Source organism: Symphodus melops, assembly GCF_947650265.1.
Source record: "Symphodus melops genome assembly, chromosome: 17".
NCBI classification, from domain to species: Eukaryota; Metazoa; Chordata; class Actinopteri; order Labriformes; family Labridae; genus Symphodus; species Symphodus melops.
Window position 1 is genome coordinate 4,125,735 of NC_136707.1, and position 13,685 is coordinate 4,139,419.

Here is a 13,685-nt window from a genome sequence, read left to right on the forward strand (position 1 = left end):
TGAATCATTTCCCTTCTCTTCCTTTATATCCATTTTCCCTTCTCTCTCCCATTTACTCCTCCACCTGTCACCCTCCATCACTCACTAATCTCTACCCTTTGCATGAGCCCTTCAAATTATACACAAAGAAGATGACATAAAGAGAATAAACACCCTCTAATACATCTTTTAAATCTTTTATTTTAGGTATGCCTGTATTTCCTGGAAAACAAAAAAAAAATATTTGGCACATGGAAAGCATTGTGAAAAGCAGTTTTTCCTCTTTTTTTTTTTTTAAACGTTATTTCTTATTTTCACACACGGTAGCTTGGATCACACTTTTGGAGCACTGCCGACACAGAAAACATGAATTATCCAAATATGTTAGTTGAATTTGAATTCTTAATTAATAGAAAAGGTAAAAGCATTTTTCATGCAGAGTTCATTTTGCTTCTCCGTCAGCTAGAAGGAGTCATAGAAACAGAAACACAAACCCTGGAGTAAATCTTTTTCACTCGCCCTTTGAAATACTGATAACATGGTGTATAATTATATATCAACATTTGACACTGTTATATTTTTTTCTATAGGTATATATAGGTATTTGTTCCAAAAATACAGCAGACACTGACAGAAAAAATACAGACGCATGAATGACATAGACAATGGACACATATCTAGCTTTATGCTGTCAAATCATAAACTGTTTTTTTCTGCTGACATAACGGTGGACGAAATGTAAAACCATAGAAGCTGCTCTTCTGTGCTGAATTCATGAGCAGCTCATTGTTTAACATTAGAGAAAACAGACAAGACCAGCCTTATCCAGTATTTCCCATCAATTAATCCAATTGAAATTGATTTCCTCACATCACAGGTCTCAAATACACAAACAGCCTGTTAAATAACAATCCCCCTCCTACTAAAGTTCAATACCAAGGCAACTAAAGTAATATGGAAATCCTCAGCTGTGGCTTTTTAAATCTGAATGTTTGTTAGTCCAGAGGTTTTGGCCCTTAAATTGAATACCGAGCTTTTCGAACACCCTTGACCACTTCTATAATCAGGCTAACCAGCCTCACAACAGTTTGTGAAAGAGTCATAGTGTAAGGTTCACATACCGTACATGCACAAAAATGTTACATGTATTCCAGCCAGTCACAGTATACTATTTAAAATAGAAGTATGGTTCTGATGTTGGACAGTAACACGTGTGGAAACAAAGTATATAAAGATGGATAAACTTAGCTTAGGGTTTCAGTTACTGTAGGTACCATGAACAGTCTCATTTGTCTTATTTTTAAGTTACCTGGAAATGATGGATTTCAGTGGAAATCATCATTTTACCTCAGGCTAACTAATAATAAGACACCCTGGCTAATTTAAAACATCAATTTTAACTTTCACACAGGACCTGAATAACCTCCAGTGTGAAAAACTAAGGGATCTAGTAGAGAGCCCTGGAGGCTGCCATCAGGCATTTGGGCCTCCAAAATACATGTCACAAACTGCTGTAAGACTACCTTGAGTCAGGATAATGCAGAGAAAACATTGCTAGTTTCTAGAAAGCAGTCAACTTTAACTGCATCTGACACTTTCCAGCAATTGTTCATGTTTCAAATGTTTTGGAGTGATGAAAACAATCCTACTTCTGCCAGGGAATTGCAACCGATGTTTTGGGAACCTATATTTACAGAAATCAATTTTAAAGGAAAAATCTGATCCCCCACTTACCATACCACTTCCATAAAGTCTGATATCAGACACTTCTTTAATAATGTCCTTGACATGCTTTTGTAAATTGAATTCCATGTCTGGATAACTTTTATTCACATCAATTAACTAGATGGAAATTAACCATTATTCTTCTCCTCCTGCTCATACTGCAAAAACAAATTGAATGCCCCTACATATATAAACACTAGTGAACCATAATGTGCCCCTCTGCAAGAAGCTCACTTGATGTTCCTATGTGATGAAGAGTAATGTGATATGTGGAAGCACTTCAGCGGCTTCCACACAGCTGCACCCGAGTGTATACAGTGCCAACATTCTCTCTTTCCTGAGATAAATATGCTTACCCATAAGCCGCATAACCTCGCACTCTTTGCATGTTAATTAATTACAGCTCTAACCCGAGTCTTCTGAAGATTAGTTAGGTAGCTTCCTGTCAACAATATTATTGCTAGGTGGGGAAAACAAAAGATAAAAGGAACACCGAAAGGTTTTCCTGCTTCACAAGGACGAGTCCAAACTCATGCCCACAACTGCTGCTGTTTGTAGTTTGGATGGAAATTCTTATTGCACATGCAGACAGCTCGAAAAACACAGATCACAGTGAACTCAAATCTTCTGCAACACTTCTGCATCGGCAAAAGTTGACCACGAAAGTAGGGCTGCATGATATATTGGTTGTCCTACCTTTTTGATGTCAAATTTAAGTTCTTTTTACCAAGTCAGGGAACTTTTTGAGACGCAAAGGTACTTAACCTGCCTTTGGAAAACAGGACATTGGTGCAACTTTCTTTCCAGGCCATAGATTCTAACCTGGATAACACATTTAGTATCTACGTTTTGCTTCTCAGGGGCATCAAAGTGGAATTTGCAGTACTGTTAAAGAGTTTTGTCTAGCTTTTGCTGTCATATAAGCACATAGTGTCTCTGGTCTTTATGTTCTCTTGATTTACTACAGAAAAAACACTGTTTTCTTATCTTCCTCCTCCTTTTTCTGCCACCGGCGGAGCAGCTTGTTGGAAGTAAAGCTGATCATACAAACACTGTTTGATATGATTTTAAATAGTTTAACGCCAGGTGCTGGGAAGGCAGGTATGGACGTACAAATGTACAAACTAAATTGTTCGATTTCACAAACAGTACTCCTTCACACACTTATAAAACATACACATGCACACACATACGCTGTACACAAACGCCCAGGTATTGGTATCATGCACAGAAACGTACTGCTCTTTCATTGCTTAAATACTAGATAACAGAGAATCAGAGTATAAGAAGTAGAATCATCTATCTATTCAATTTACTAACTCAAAGCTTAGATCAAGACTACATTTCCCAACAGCATTTAACCATTACAACCCCTCTGCTGATGAAAGAAGAAGAAATCTGATATCTGTCTGATCTTCCACTGTATAGTTTTATATGTATTTTTTCACCATTGGAAAACAGCCACTCACTAGTAGCTGGTGAAATGGAGATCAGATGGTAAAACGCTGCTGGGAGACAGAATCCAGGGCTACCATTGATATAGAAACTCATGCACAAGTTTGTGAAGCATTCCAGTTTTAGCTAAGATTAGGATAAACACACAGACGCTCTTATTATTATTATTAAAACACTGAATAATAAAATGCACACCAGAAATACAGGCCGAGCTCAGGATGCGCTGGGATAGCCGAGGAATGACTTAAAGAAAAGTTAAATCACAATTTCCACCAAAAATCTAGAACATTGAATGCTGCAGATATGTTGTATGCAGATGATGCGGTTGTGTATGTGTCTGGGCTAAACAACTGAAACGTAAATTCAGGTAAATATACTTGCGTCGGTTAGGAGTTCATTTATCACCATTGAAGCAAAAATATTTTACATTTTATCTCTAAGTTTGAATTAAGAATTTTGCTCATTAAGTTCTTTTCATTACTTGGATTTTTGTGTGAATTAAGCTAAAAAAAAAGATGTCAAAACTGTGAGCAACACAAAGAAGTCAACAAACTTGGAAAAGTACCAGATTTGTTCACATATGACCTAATTATTTTGTGACTCATTTAAATTTGTATTTTCAATGCTGCAATAGAGAGCTACATGCATTCAGGCCAAGACAACATCCAGGCTGCAGCAGTGTGAACAACAAACTTGTTCAAAGCTGACTCGACGTGTCTGTGAGTCAGTCTAAGTCATGGCTTCTTGGTGCCTGTAATAGCACATATCATTTCAGGGATATTTAAAGTGGACATGTTTGAGTGTGTCTGTTCCAGGGACAACTGTTATGTTATGTATATGTTTGTGTGTGTGTGTGTGTGTATTTGAGAATGTGTGTGTGCGAGTGTGTGTGCATGTCCATGTGTCCATGCATGAGCTGAAATCAAGCCTGCTCGGTAGCAGGGGTGGCTGCAATAGTTCCTGGGAACTCTGGGTTGATAAAGGAGAATCCCTGGAACTCGTCCTGGTCCAGGTTCTGAATCACTTCCTCATCGGGAGGGGTCAGCACCGGTGGGTGGCGTGTGAAAAAACGGTCAAAGTTTTCAGCATCCCGTCCACACTGTTGAGGGGGGTGAGGAGGGATGGCGTAAAGGGGAGGGTTGGATTGGGACGGGGGGGGAGGAGTGGGGATGGAGAGGAATGGATGGAGGAGAAGGAAGAGAAAACAAAAGAAGGGGAATGGTGGGTTGAACAAGGGTATGTGATGACAGTCCTTGAACAGTGTTTCAAATATCAAAACAAGGTGCAAGTGCCTGGGGTGCGCTTGATTTAACTGTCTGCATATTAGGTACTTTTTGACCTTAAAAATGCCTCTTTCAGGAGAGAACAAATCAAGCACGCCTCAGGTGTCTACATTCCTCTTTTAAATATTTGAAACATATTCAACTTCAGTTTAAAACAGAGCAAGTTTACTAATGTCTCAAACGTCCTGTGGCAGTGCACTACATTAGACTATTTTGGTTATTAACATTTTATCCAAAAAGCTTCCCAACATGACCCTACGCACATGGCCAAATTCTTTTTCCATCTAGATGTGTTTTGGTTGTACCATACTGTATTTAATTGGAATATCCAAATAGTAAAACAAGAATAAGCTCAAAGCGATAATTAGGGTGTTATCCTGGAGTAATTGTGGGTTAATTGTATGCTGCTGCTGCTGAGATATGATAAAACAAACAGACAAGAGGCTAGTGTGCTACTGAGCTGGGACAACAATGTCAAATCTTTTTAGAGATTTAAAATATTTTTTAGATCATGTTACTTTACATTTTGTCATTGAAGAAGATTACAACTATTTTTGCTATTAAAGCACCTACTAGATCCATCAGACTTTTGGCAAACCTAAAAATCTAATGGACACTAACATATAACAACATTAACATTATTGTGCAATTACTTTAAAACTATATTTTAGAACAAGGAAAAGTCGTGGTTCATTTAGGTCAATCTTACCACCCATTCTACCTCCTGGAGTCCTCCAAAAAAGCCAATATGCCCATGAGGTTAGCGTCCATCCAAGTACATAAAACAAGTTATTCACTTGAAAACTATATTTTCCTGACAGTATGCCTCATGGGCACTTTGGGCTGAGCAATTCCCTTTTTTCCCTGTCTCCATCATTGCACTGAGCTTTAATTAACACAACAAGGATTCAGTGTCCTCTGACTACATTACCCAGAGGAAAACTACAAACTCATTAAATCCTTGTTACTTTGAAAAGCCAAATGAAATTAAAGCAGACTGTTTAGAGTTTGGGGAAATATGTGAAATGAGAAATACACCAGGGTCAAAAAGTATTTGCTGCTAATTACTTTGTTTTAACCTGTTTGGGGAGAAAGGGGGAGATTTACCACATTGGGGAATAAAATGAGTGCCACAACACCTATCTAAGAGTTGTAAGCTGATGTTATAACAATCGTTTTTATCATTAACACTTTTACTTTTTTCTATACCAGGGAAGTATCTGGGTTTAAATTTAAACTTGAAGGAGTTCAACTCTGAGCCTCGTCTGTTACAGGACATAAGAAAGAGTGGTGTAATTCACCTTTTTATTTAAGTTTGACAGTAGTGCACTACAGAACAGGTTTCATTTGAGACTGAGCTGCAAAACATGCAAATTAACAGAAACAAACATGAAAAACCTTTGAACACAGAGAAAAGGACAAATAAAAATGTGTTTATGAAGGGACGATGGGTTGACGTGCTGAACAGAGACGTTGGTGAAAGACTGATTAATGGATTCAATACAGAAAAAGATGGATGAACGAGTATAAGTGAAGACAACAGATGTACATGACAGTAAAAGGTGTTGGCATAACTGTTCTTTGACTGATGAAAACACGGAAACAAAAACTCCCAGGTTAGACTGGATCCTTGGCTTAGATCCTTTTCGGTTCAGCGCAAAAAACGATTTGCAACGTTTTGTGTCAAATTGCCCTCTTTACCCCGTTTTTCAAATCATGTAGGGAATCTAACCCATCACATTTATGACCACTCAAAGTTTTCTTACACCGCAAGTCACACTGATCGCGGAGGCTGCTTGGTGAAGTGAGCGTCAGTATTAACTTATCCATTCATTCACATTCATTCGCTGCTGATGAAGCAACTCCAAGGACACATTGGACATGGTGCTGCAGGAGCTGGGTATCAAACCCCGACCTTCCGCTTGAGAGATGTTCAACTCTACAAACTGAGCCAGAGCCACCCCAGGATCTCCACGAATAACCAACTAAATGATTCAACGTTGTTGCCTGCACTAGTTGTCACTGGAATTTCTAGTCAGTAAACATTTTGGGGTTCAAAATGCTGGTTTGATGTTGCATGTATTCTGTGACGACACCGCCCACCGCAGCCACAATGACTTTGAAAGCATCAAACAACCTTCATCATAATCATAATCAGTATTATCCGAACGAGAACATTATTAGAGAGCACGGTGAAGAAAAACGGTTTGAGAGATACAGACGGCCCCTTGCCAAAACAACGCACACACACAACTTGAATAAGCACCGGAGAAGATCAAAGAGCCACCTTCAGATGCCAAATTGTACACTAAACTTTTATGCAGGGTAAACACACTGGTTCGTCTAAACATCGGAACACTTTGTTTTCAGGAGGAAGAAGAAGAAGAAAGACAAAAAGAGAGATTGTAAGTGACAGAGCAGGGAGGCGAAAGACAAAAGACTTCAGAAAGACGAGATCAAACAGAAAGAAAAGAGCGATAAAGAAGGAGAGAAGAAGAGATCAGACAACATATGTGAGGAGTTACATCAGAGAAACACCTCAGTGTTAAAACGAAAGCAGTCCTGAAGGTGACCTCCAAACCCACACGGGCAAAAATGTAGATTTTTCTTTCTATATAAACCCACAAACACAAGCGTGCATACACATCGCCGCAAAACAGATTTACTTTGGGCGCTTTTGTGGACATAACAAAGACTTCAAACCTGCTCCATCTCACCCCTACCAGCTGCCCTTTACCTATTGTAAATAACCAATTCTGTAGCTGATTTGAACTTTAACTCCCACCTCTTTAATGCAGGACAGATTCAGTCAGATAGAATTCAAAATCTGACCATTACTTCAAGTCTGAGGAAGATTAGAAAACGTTTCCCTCTCACCGACACCACACTCCAATCACCACCTTGACCACTGACCCAAAATCTTGTGTTTTTCCAAGATGTCTCCTGCTGGATAAGTGGTCCCCACTTAGCCAGTCTTAAGTCTGTGTCCCCAAAAGTAGGTTAAGTCAAACACACACACACACACACAAACAAAAAACCCCATTGGGCCAAGACAGCTGCATAAAAAGCTCAGAAAAACTCCTTAGCAGCAGTTTGGCCTAAGGCTGTGTGAGTGTGTGAGAGATAAAATCATTCTGACTTGAGTTAGGATCAAACTAATTTTGTCAAAGAAAAACATAACAGGAGAAACACAAACACACAGTTGTTTCAGGTCATTGTGGCTGACATTGCAGAGATGTGCTAATAAAGTCTTAAGAGTCAAAAAGTAGGTGTTCAAAGTCAATCTAAACCTGACGAAGGCAAACAATTTCATGCTTTTCAGCAAACTGGTGACAAATATGTTGTTCAGTTCAACAACTGATAACGATCAAACCAACAAGACTCAAAACTCTTTAAATGCTTCAAATCTCCAGAGCCACGTTTATGCTGTCGTCAATGTTTCCTTCAGCTTCAGTGTCTTTCTCTTTGTCGTCACCACCAAAGTTCACATTCAGTTCCTTCCTTCTCTGGCCCATGTATTAGATCATCACCTCACAGTTATTGCCATCATGGTCACTATTATTACCTGACTTACCTGTTGCAATGACCCATAAAGAGGAGGGGAAAGACTCAGAAGCATAAAAATTGAAAGTGAAAAGACGAGCAAAGTAACAGAAGAGCGAGAGAGAGAGAGAGAGAGAGAGAGAGAGAGAGAGAGAGAGAGAGAGAGAGAGAGAGAGAGAGGGAGAGTTGTTGTTGGAAAACAACGTGGTTAGAATCTGAAAAGGTAGAAAAATATTGTTTGAAACAGTCTTACCAGGAATTTACTCACAAACAGGGATTAAACTCCTGGTCTCTCCTGTCCTAATTACCCCTTGGCAAAAACCACTTCCATTATAATTTCTCTTCGGGGTCAAGTGGGGTTCAGACTTACGGCTCGAGGTTTGAATGGCGGCTGCACTTCTTTGTTCTCAAGTTTCTCCCAGTCCATGTAGCGGAAGAAGCTGTGGTCCCTGATGTCTCGTTCGCCCTCCGGACCACAACCAAGTCGTTTCGCTGGATGTTTTGTCATCAGCTGCACAGACAGGGAGAAGAAAAAGAATTACTACAACTCCCTTCTTCCACCAGTCTATGTGTAAAACGTGTAAGAAAGAAGAAGTATAGTATGAAAGCCAACATGGTAATGAGCAAATGAAAAGTTAAGGGATCAGCAAATACCAATCATACAGAGGGATTATTTCATGGTGGTCCTGGTTTAGCTTGAGCATTGAACAGTGTCTTTTATTATTAAAGCCAAACCATGAGTAGTGTTGGTACGTTAACCCGCCGCTGTAACTCTAACTGTGGTTACAGTTTGGTTGGGCGTCGGCAAAGATTCGACCTTCAGGGCTAATGTGCGAAAGGAATAAAAATGAGCCAAAAATTGGCGCTCCTCAAGTGGCCACTTGTTATTGGCTCCAAAAGCGAGTCAATCTCCATTAGGCGGTAAAAAACGAACATGGCAGCAGCCAAGAGCCTTCTCTCAAAGCTTCAAAATAAACAAACCGTGAGACTGTACATTATTATACAGTCTATGATTGAGAGGGCAGAAATGATGTAACGTTAAGGAAAACATCATGGTGAGGGCTTAAATAATTTACATTAATTATTATCACTCCCATCCCAAAGATAGGCTCAGATCTCTGACATTTTGACATATTGAAGATTTGTGAACCAGATTTGTGAATCAGAATACAATTGAAAGTTGGTATTTAGATTTCTTTAATAATTGCATTGCGTTAAGGTGTGGTTTATTCGTTACATTTACGAAAGTTAAGCTTGCAGTAAACTGAAAGACAGTACTCTATCTGACCTACACGCAACAGTGTGCAACTGTGATGCTCCTATTCTTCCCTCTGCCATCTTTAAACTTTTATTTGATTTCTTCCTGTCTCCTTTCCTCAGTTTTATCCAGGATTCATTCATCTTTGTTCCTAACCAAACATTGTTACAATGATTATTATTTATTCAATGTCTTTTTCCTCTTTCCTTGGTTTTCACCATCCATCAGTTCTATCATGTATCTTTTTTCTTCCCCCCGGGGACCAAAGAAAAGTCACCAAACCTTTGCCTGCAGATACATGAATAACTGTTGTTGTTTTTTTTCTCCCTTTTTTAACCACAGCGTTATTTTTTCTCAGGCTACATTAAGGACTGTTTACGATGTCTGTGCACACAAAACCTTAAGAACAGCATCAAGCATAGTGACGCAAGTGTCAGTGTGTGTGTGTGTGTGTGTGTGTGTGTGTGTGTGTGTGTGAGTGCGAGTGTGTGTGTGCGTGTGTGTGTGTGTGCCTCCCTCAGGAGCAGCAGTCATAACTCATTACATTACAACTAAAATAACATTTTCCACGGGTCATTCAACCTTACCAACCTTACACATCACACACACACATGCACACACACACACACACGCGCACACACACACACAGTTACTCATCTAAACATTAACATACCAAATCAGTTTTATTTTTTTAAACGTTTGGACTGGAATATTTTTCAAAGAAGCAACAATCACTTTTTCTCACAACCTTTATTTTGTTCTCTACATTGATGTCATCCGTTTTTTTTCCTGACTTAAGTGGGGCACACTTTATACAACAGCTGCTCTTCTACAGTAGATTAAGCATCTTTTAGGACCCCTTTAGCAACTTTATTTCACAAGCGTCTGGCAACAAATCTGGGGGCGTTTTTGGCAGACAGCACAGATACAGCTGCCACTTTCATCATCGCGGCTCTCTTAGTTCAGTGGACCACAAACCTGTGAAATAGGTCACTGAATGCAGGATTTAATGGCACACGTGAAAAAAAGAACAGGCTTGTTGTGGTGGCTAGGTTTCAACAGGCTGCATTTACTACTTCCTGCAAACTGGGTTTACCTAGTATCTACACAATGAGCGTGTGAGTGTTGTGGGCTTGTTTACATGCCGTCTCACTGTACAATCAAAACAGTAATAAGGAGTTTTTACAATAAGGCAATGTCATCATTTTTAACGACCAGAGGCAGAGCTTCTGGATCAGAATGTTGCCCCTGTTTAAAATCCTATTTCTCATTGGAAGCGAAGCCGTGTGCAGACTTTTCTCTTTTTTCAGCAACACAGTAATGCAATGTGATATCACAGACTATCTGTGTCCCAGTCGTCATCGTCTTTACATGTTGTATAAAGACGATGACGACAGAACATCATTACTGCTTTAAAGATGAAAAAGACGATTGAATTTGTGATTTTTCAAACCACAACCTTCTTCTGCCAGGGGGTATGAATCATGGCTTTGTTTTTGTTGACTGGGGATAGAGGTATGGGGTTGGTAGCCCACTTTAGCTCTATCGGCTGTTGCAAAGGCTGATAAATATGTAGTGTTTTGTTTTTACATGAAACACATCCAATTGTGGAATCCAAAAACACTAGCAAGCCCTTTCAAGAGGACTGCAGGCTGCATCTAAATCCTCCTGGTGGAAAAATGTTTTTAGAAGTGCCTTCTCCATTATTCTATGTATGTTTTGCTCTGACATACAGAAAGGAATGAGGCGCATGCTTTCTGAACAGCAGTGGAACTATGATTGTGTGTGTGTGTGTGTGTGACTGCCTGTCTTCGCATGTGTAGGAACATTTTTGCAAATGTTTTCTTCTCTGTAGCACCATTGAAAGTTAAAGACATCATGTATCTCACACTAACAGAACTACAGAACGTGTGTGTGTGTGTGTGTGTGCGGATATGTATGTGTGGTTGTGTCCCATTGCAGGCTATGAAATATGGATGCTGGTCAGGGTGGAAGCAGAGGAGTGGAAATGTCTCTGATCACTCCCTTTCCACACATACATGTTCACACACACACACACACACACACACACACACACACACACACACACACACACACACACACACACACACACACACACACACACACACACACACACACACACACACACACACACACACACACACACACACACACACACACACACACACACAGTGTACATGACATGATTTCAGTATTTTATAGTATGCTGCCTTACATTAACTCTCCAGCCTTTATTGGTGCAAAGGACCCATCTACCTTTCATGCAAAAAAAGGTAAAAGATTGCACGGGCTGTATTCACAAGGTAGAAGAAGTATTTTGCCTGTTGTTTCTATTTACTGTTTGATAGATGGTCTAAAAGCTAATAAAGCTAAGCTAAAGCTAAAGCTAAACCCTCGTGGTCACTCGCAGTCCTCACTGTATTCATGGTGCGGAACTTAAACGAATGATTTTTTCATATTTCAAAATGGAAATGTCTTGTAGCGTTTGTAAAGAACAGCTTCATGTTTTCATAAACACACACACACACATGCACGGACACACACATATTGAGTTAACCCAGGCAGTGCTGGCAGGCCGCAGTGGGAGATGTGGGGGTGGACGAAGGCGAGCTTTCATGCTCCACTGGAGATCAACTGTTTTAGCACTACAACCTAGTCATCATCACTAATACATAACAGTCTGTGTATGTGTAAGTGTGTGTCTGTGTGCATACAGTATATATTATCTATTTATCAAATATTGCTTATAGGTTATTTCTGCTTATTCCATGGTGTGGCTGAATATTTGGTTCTGATAGGATGCATGGTATAAGATCATTTCAGACCACTGAGCTCCTTCAGGGTTTTAACTGTCTATTCACCAGTCTAACTGCATGTGCTTATTATGCATCAGCTTGTGTCAAACATCAGTAACTATTGCAAAGAGGACACAGCCTAAACCTCCATTCATTATTCATGCAACTTGTCAACAAGCTTAAACATTTATATCTTTATTGAACTCTCAATGAAACATTTAAAGTGCGTCTTCATTTCTATTCTTTAGTAGATTGTGATGGTCAGGCCTAAACTCGTGAGAAATAAACACCTTGTTTGGAGTTATGCCTTTAGAAAGAAGAGATGTTATATTGTATTGTGTATGCATGAATATCTCCTTGTTTTAAAAGCAAAAACAGGTTGCTTGTGAACAGAAGTACTTGTTAAATGTGTGTGAGTGTGCAATCTGTGTGTGCATATTTGATAAACATTAAGTAAAGTACAAAATAAAATTGACGTTTCGCAGCTCGAGAGCGGAGTTCAGTTCGGTCCTAAATGCTAAAGAAATCACTACAGAGAGAATTTTCTCCTTATAAAAGGACTGAAAGTGTATCGAAACAATCCATACATTCTCAAATGTGTGTGTGCGTTTGTGTGTGTAATTTGGCGTGGTCAGTGATGCGTACAGTAGAGTCAGAAGATGGTAGGTGGTGGTTTGAAAAGAGGACTCGCTCTGCTTATAGCTGTTATAAGCTGAAACCAACACACACACACACACACACACACACAAACACAACACACACACACACACACACACACACACACACACACACACACACACACACACACACACACACACACACACACACACACACACACACACACACACACACACACACACACACACACACACAAGCCAAGTCCAGTTGGGAAGTGTCAGGGCCTCATCTGGTACCGGCCACTCTTTTCTGAAGAGGAGTTTCCACATTCAGTTCTGCACACTGCACAAGCTTTAGAGCAGTGAAATGTTTGTTTGTGTGCGTGTGTGTAGCAGTAGAGGGAGAGAGAGAGGGCATGCTACTTTGTCTGTTTGCATGGGTGAGAGAGAGAGAATATAGAATTATGAGAGGTGAAACAGCGGCTTAACAATGAACACTGCAGAGAGCGAAAAAATGGAATGAGAGAGAGAAAATGGGAGGGAGAGAGAGAGAGAGAGAGAGAGAGAGAGAGAGCGAGAGAGAGAGAGAGAGAGAGATGGAAGCAGGACAGATAGCGAGAGCGAACAATGTTGTTTCACTCCAAATAAATGTTCCCTTACAATAGTTTTAATTATGCAGATAATTTTGATGTTCCTCTCTCTGCGTCCTTCTCTACCTCCTTCCCCCGTTTACCTCCTCCCATTTCTTATCCCTGTGTGTGTGTGTGTGTCCTTTCTTAAAACAAATTTAATACCCTGCCTGTTCTCTCGTCTGTGTAAGAATGCATTTGTGTGTGAAAGAGAGAGAGCAGGAAGGATTTTGTGAGAAAAAGGGGCAAGGTTGAGCTAGCCAGACAGACAAGGACTTGTATTGTACAGTGTGTGTGTGTGTGTGTGTGTGCGTGTGTGTGTGTGTGTGTGTGTGTGTGTGTGTGTGTGTGTGTGTGTGTGTGTGTGTGTGTGTGTAGAC

General features: G+C 40.0%; 1 protein-coding gene across 2 annotated transcripts in view; it reads right to left on the reverse strand.

Annotated features, from left to right (window-relative positions):
• LOC306837951 (protein kinase C beta type-like) overlaps positions 1–13,685 on the reverse strand; it is an 86,482-nt gene that overhangs the window by 7,405 nt on the left and 65,392 nt on the right. The window contains exons 16-17 of one of the 2 annotated variants that reach the window (XM_079365843.1): positions 8,356–8,496; positions 254–4,258 (exon numbers count right to left, since the gene is read on the reverse strand). In XM_079365843.1, the coding sequence (XP_079221969.1) occupies positions 4,082–4,258; positions 8,356–8,496 (318 nt within the window). In that variant the 3' untranslated portion in view covers positions 254–4,081. Of the gene's footprint in view, positions 1–253; positions 4,259–8,355; positions 8,497–13,685 lie in introns of those variants that run through there. The other variant, XM_079365844.1, reaches the window with a different exon arrangement.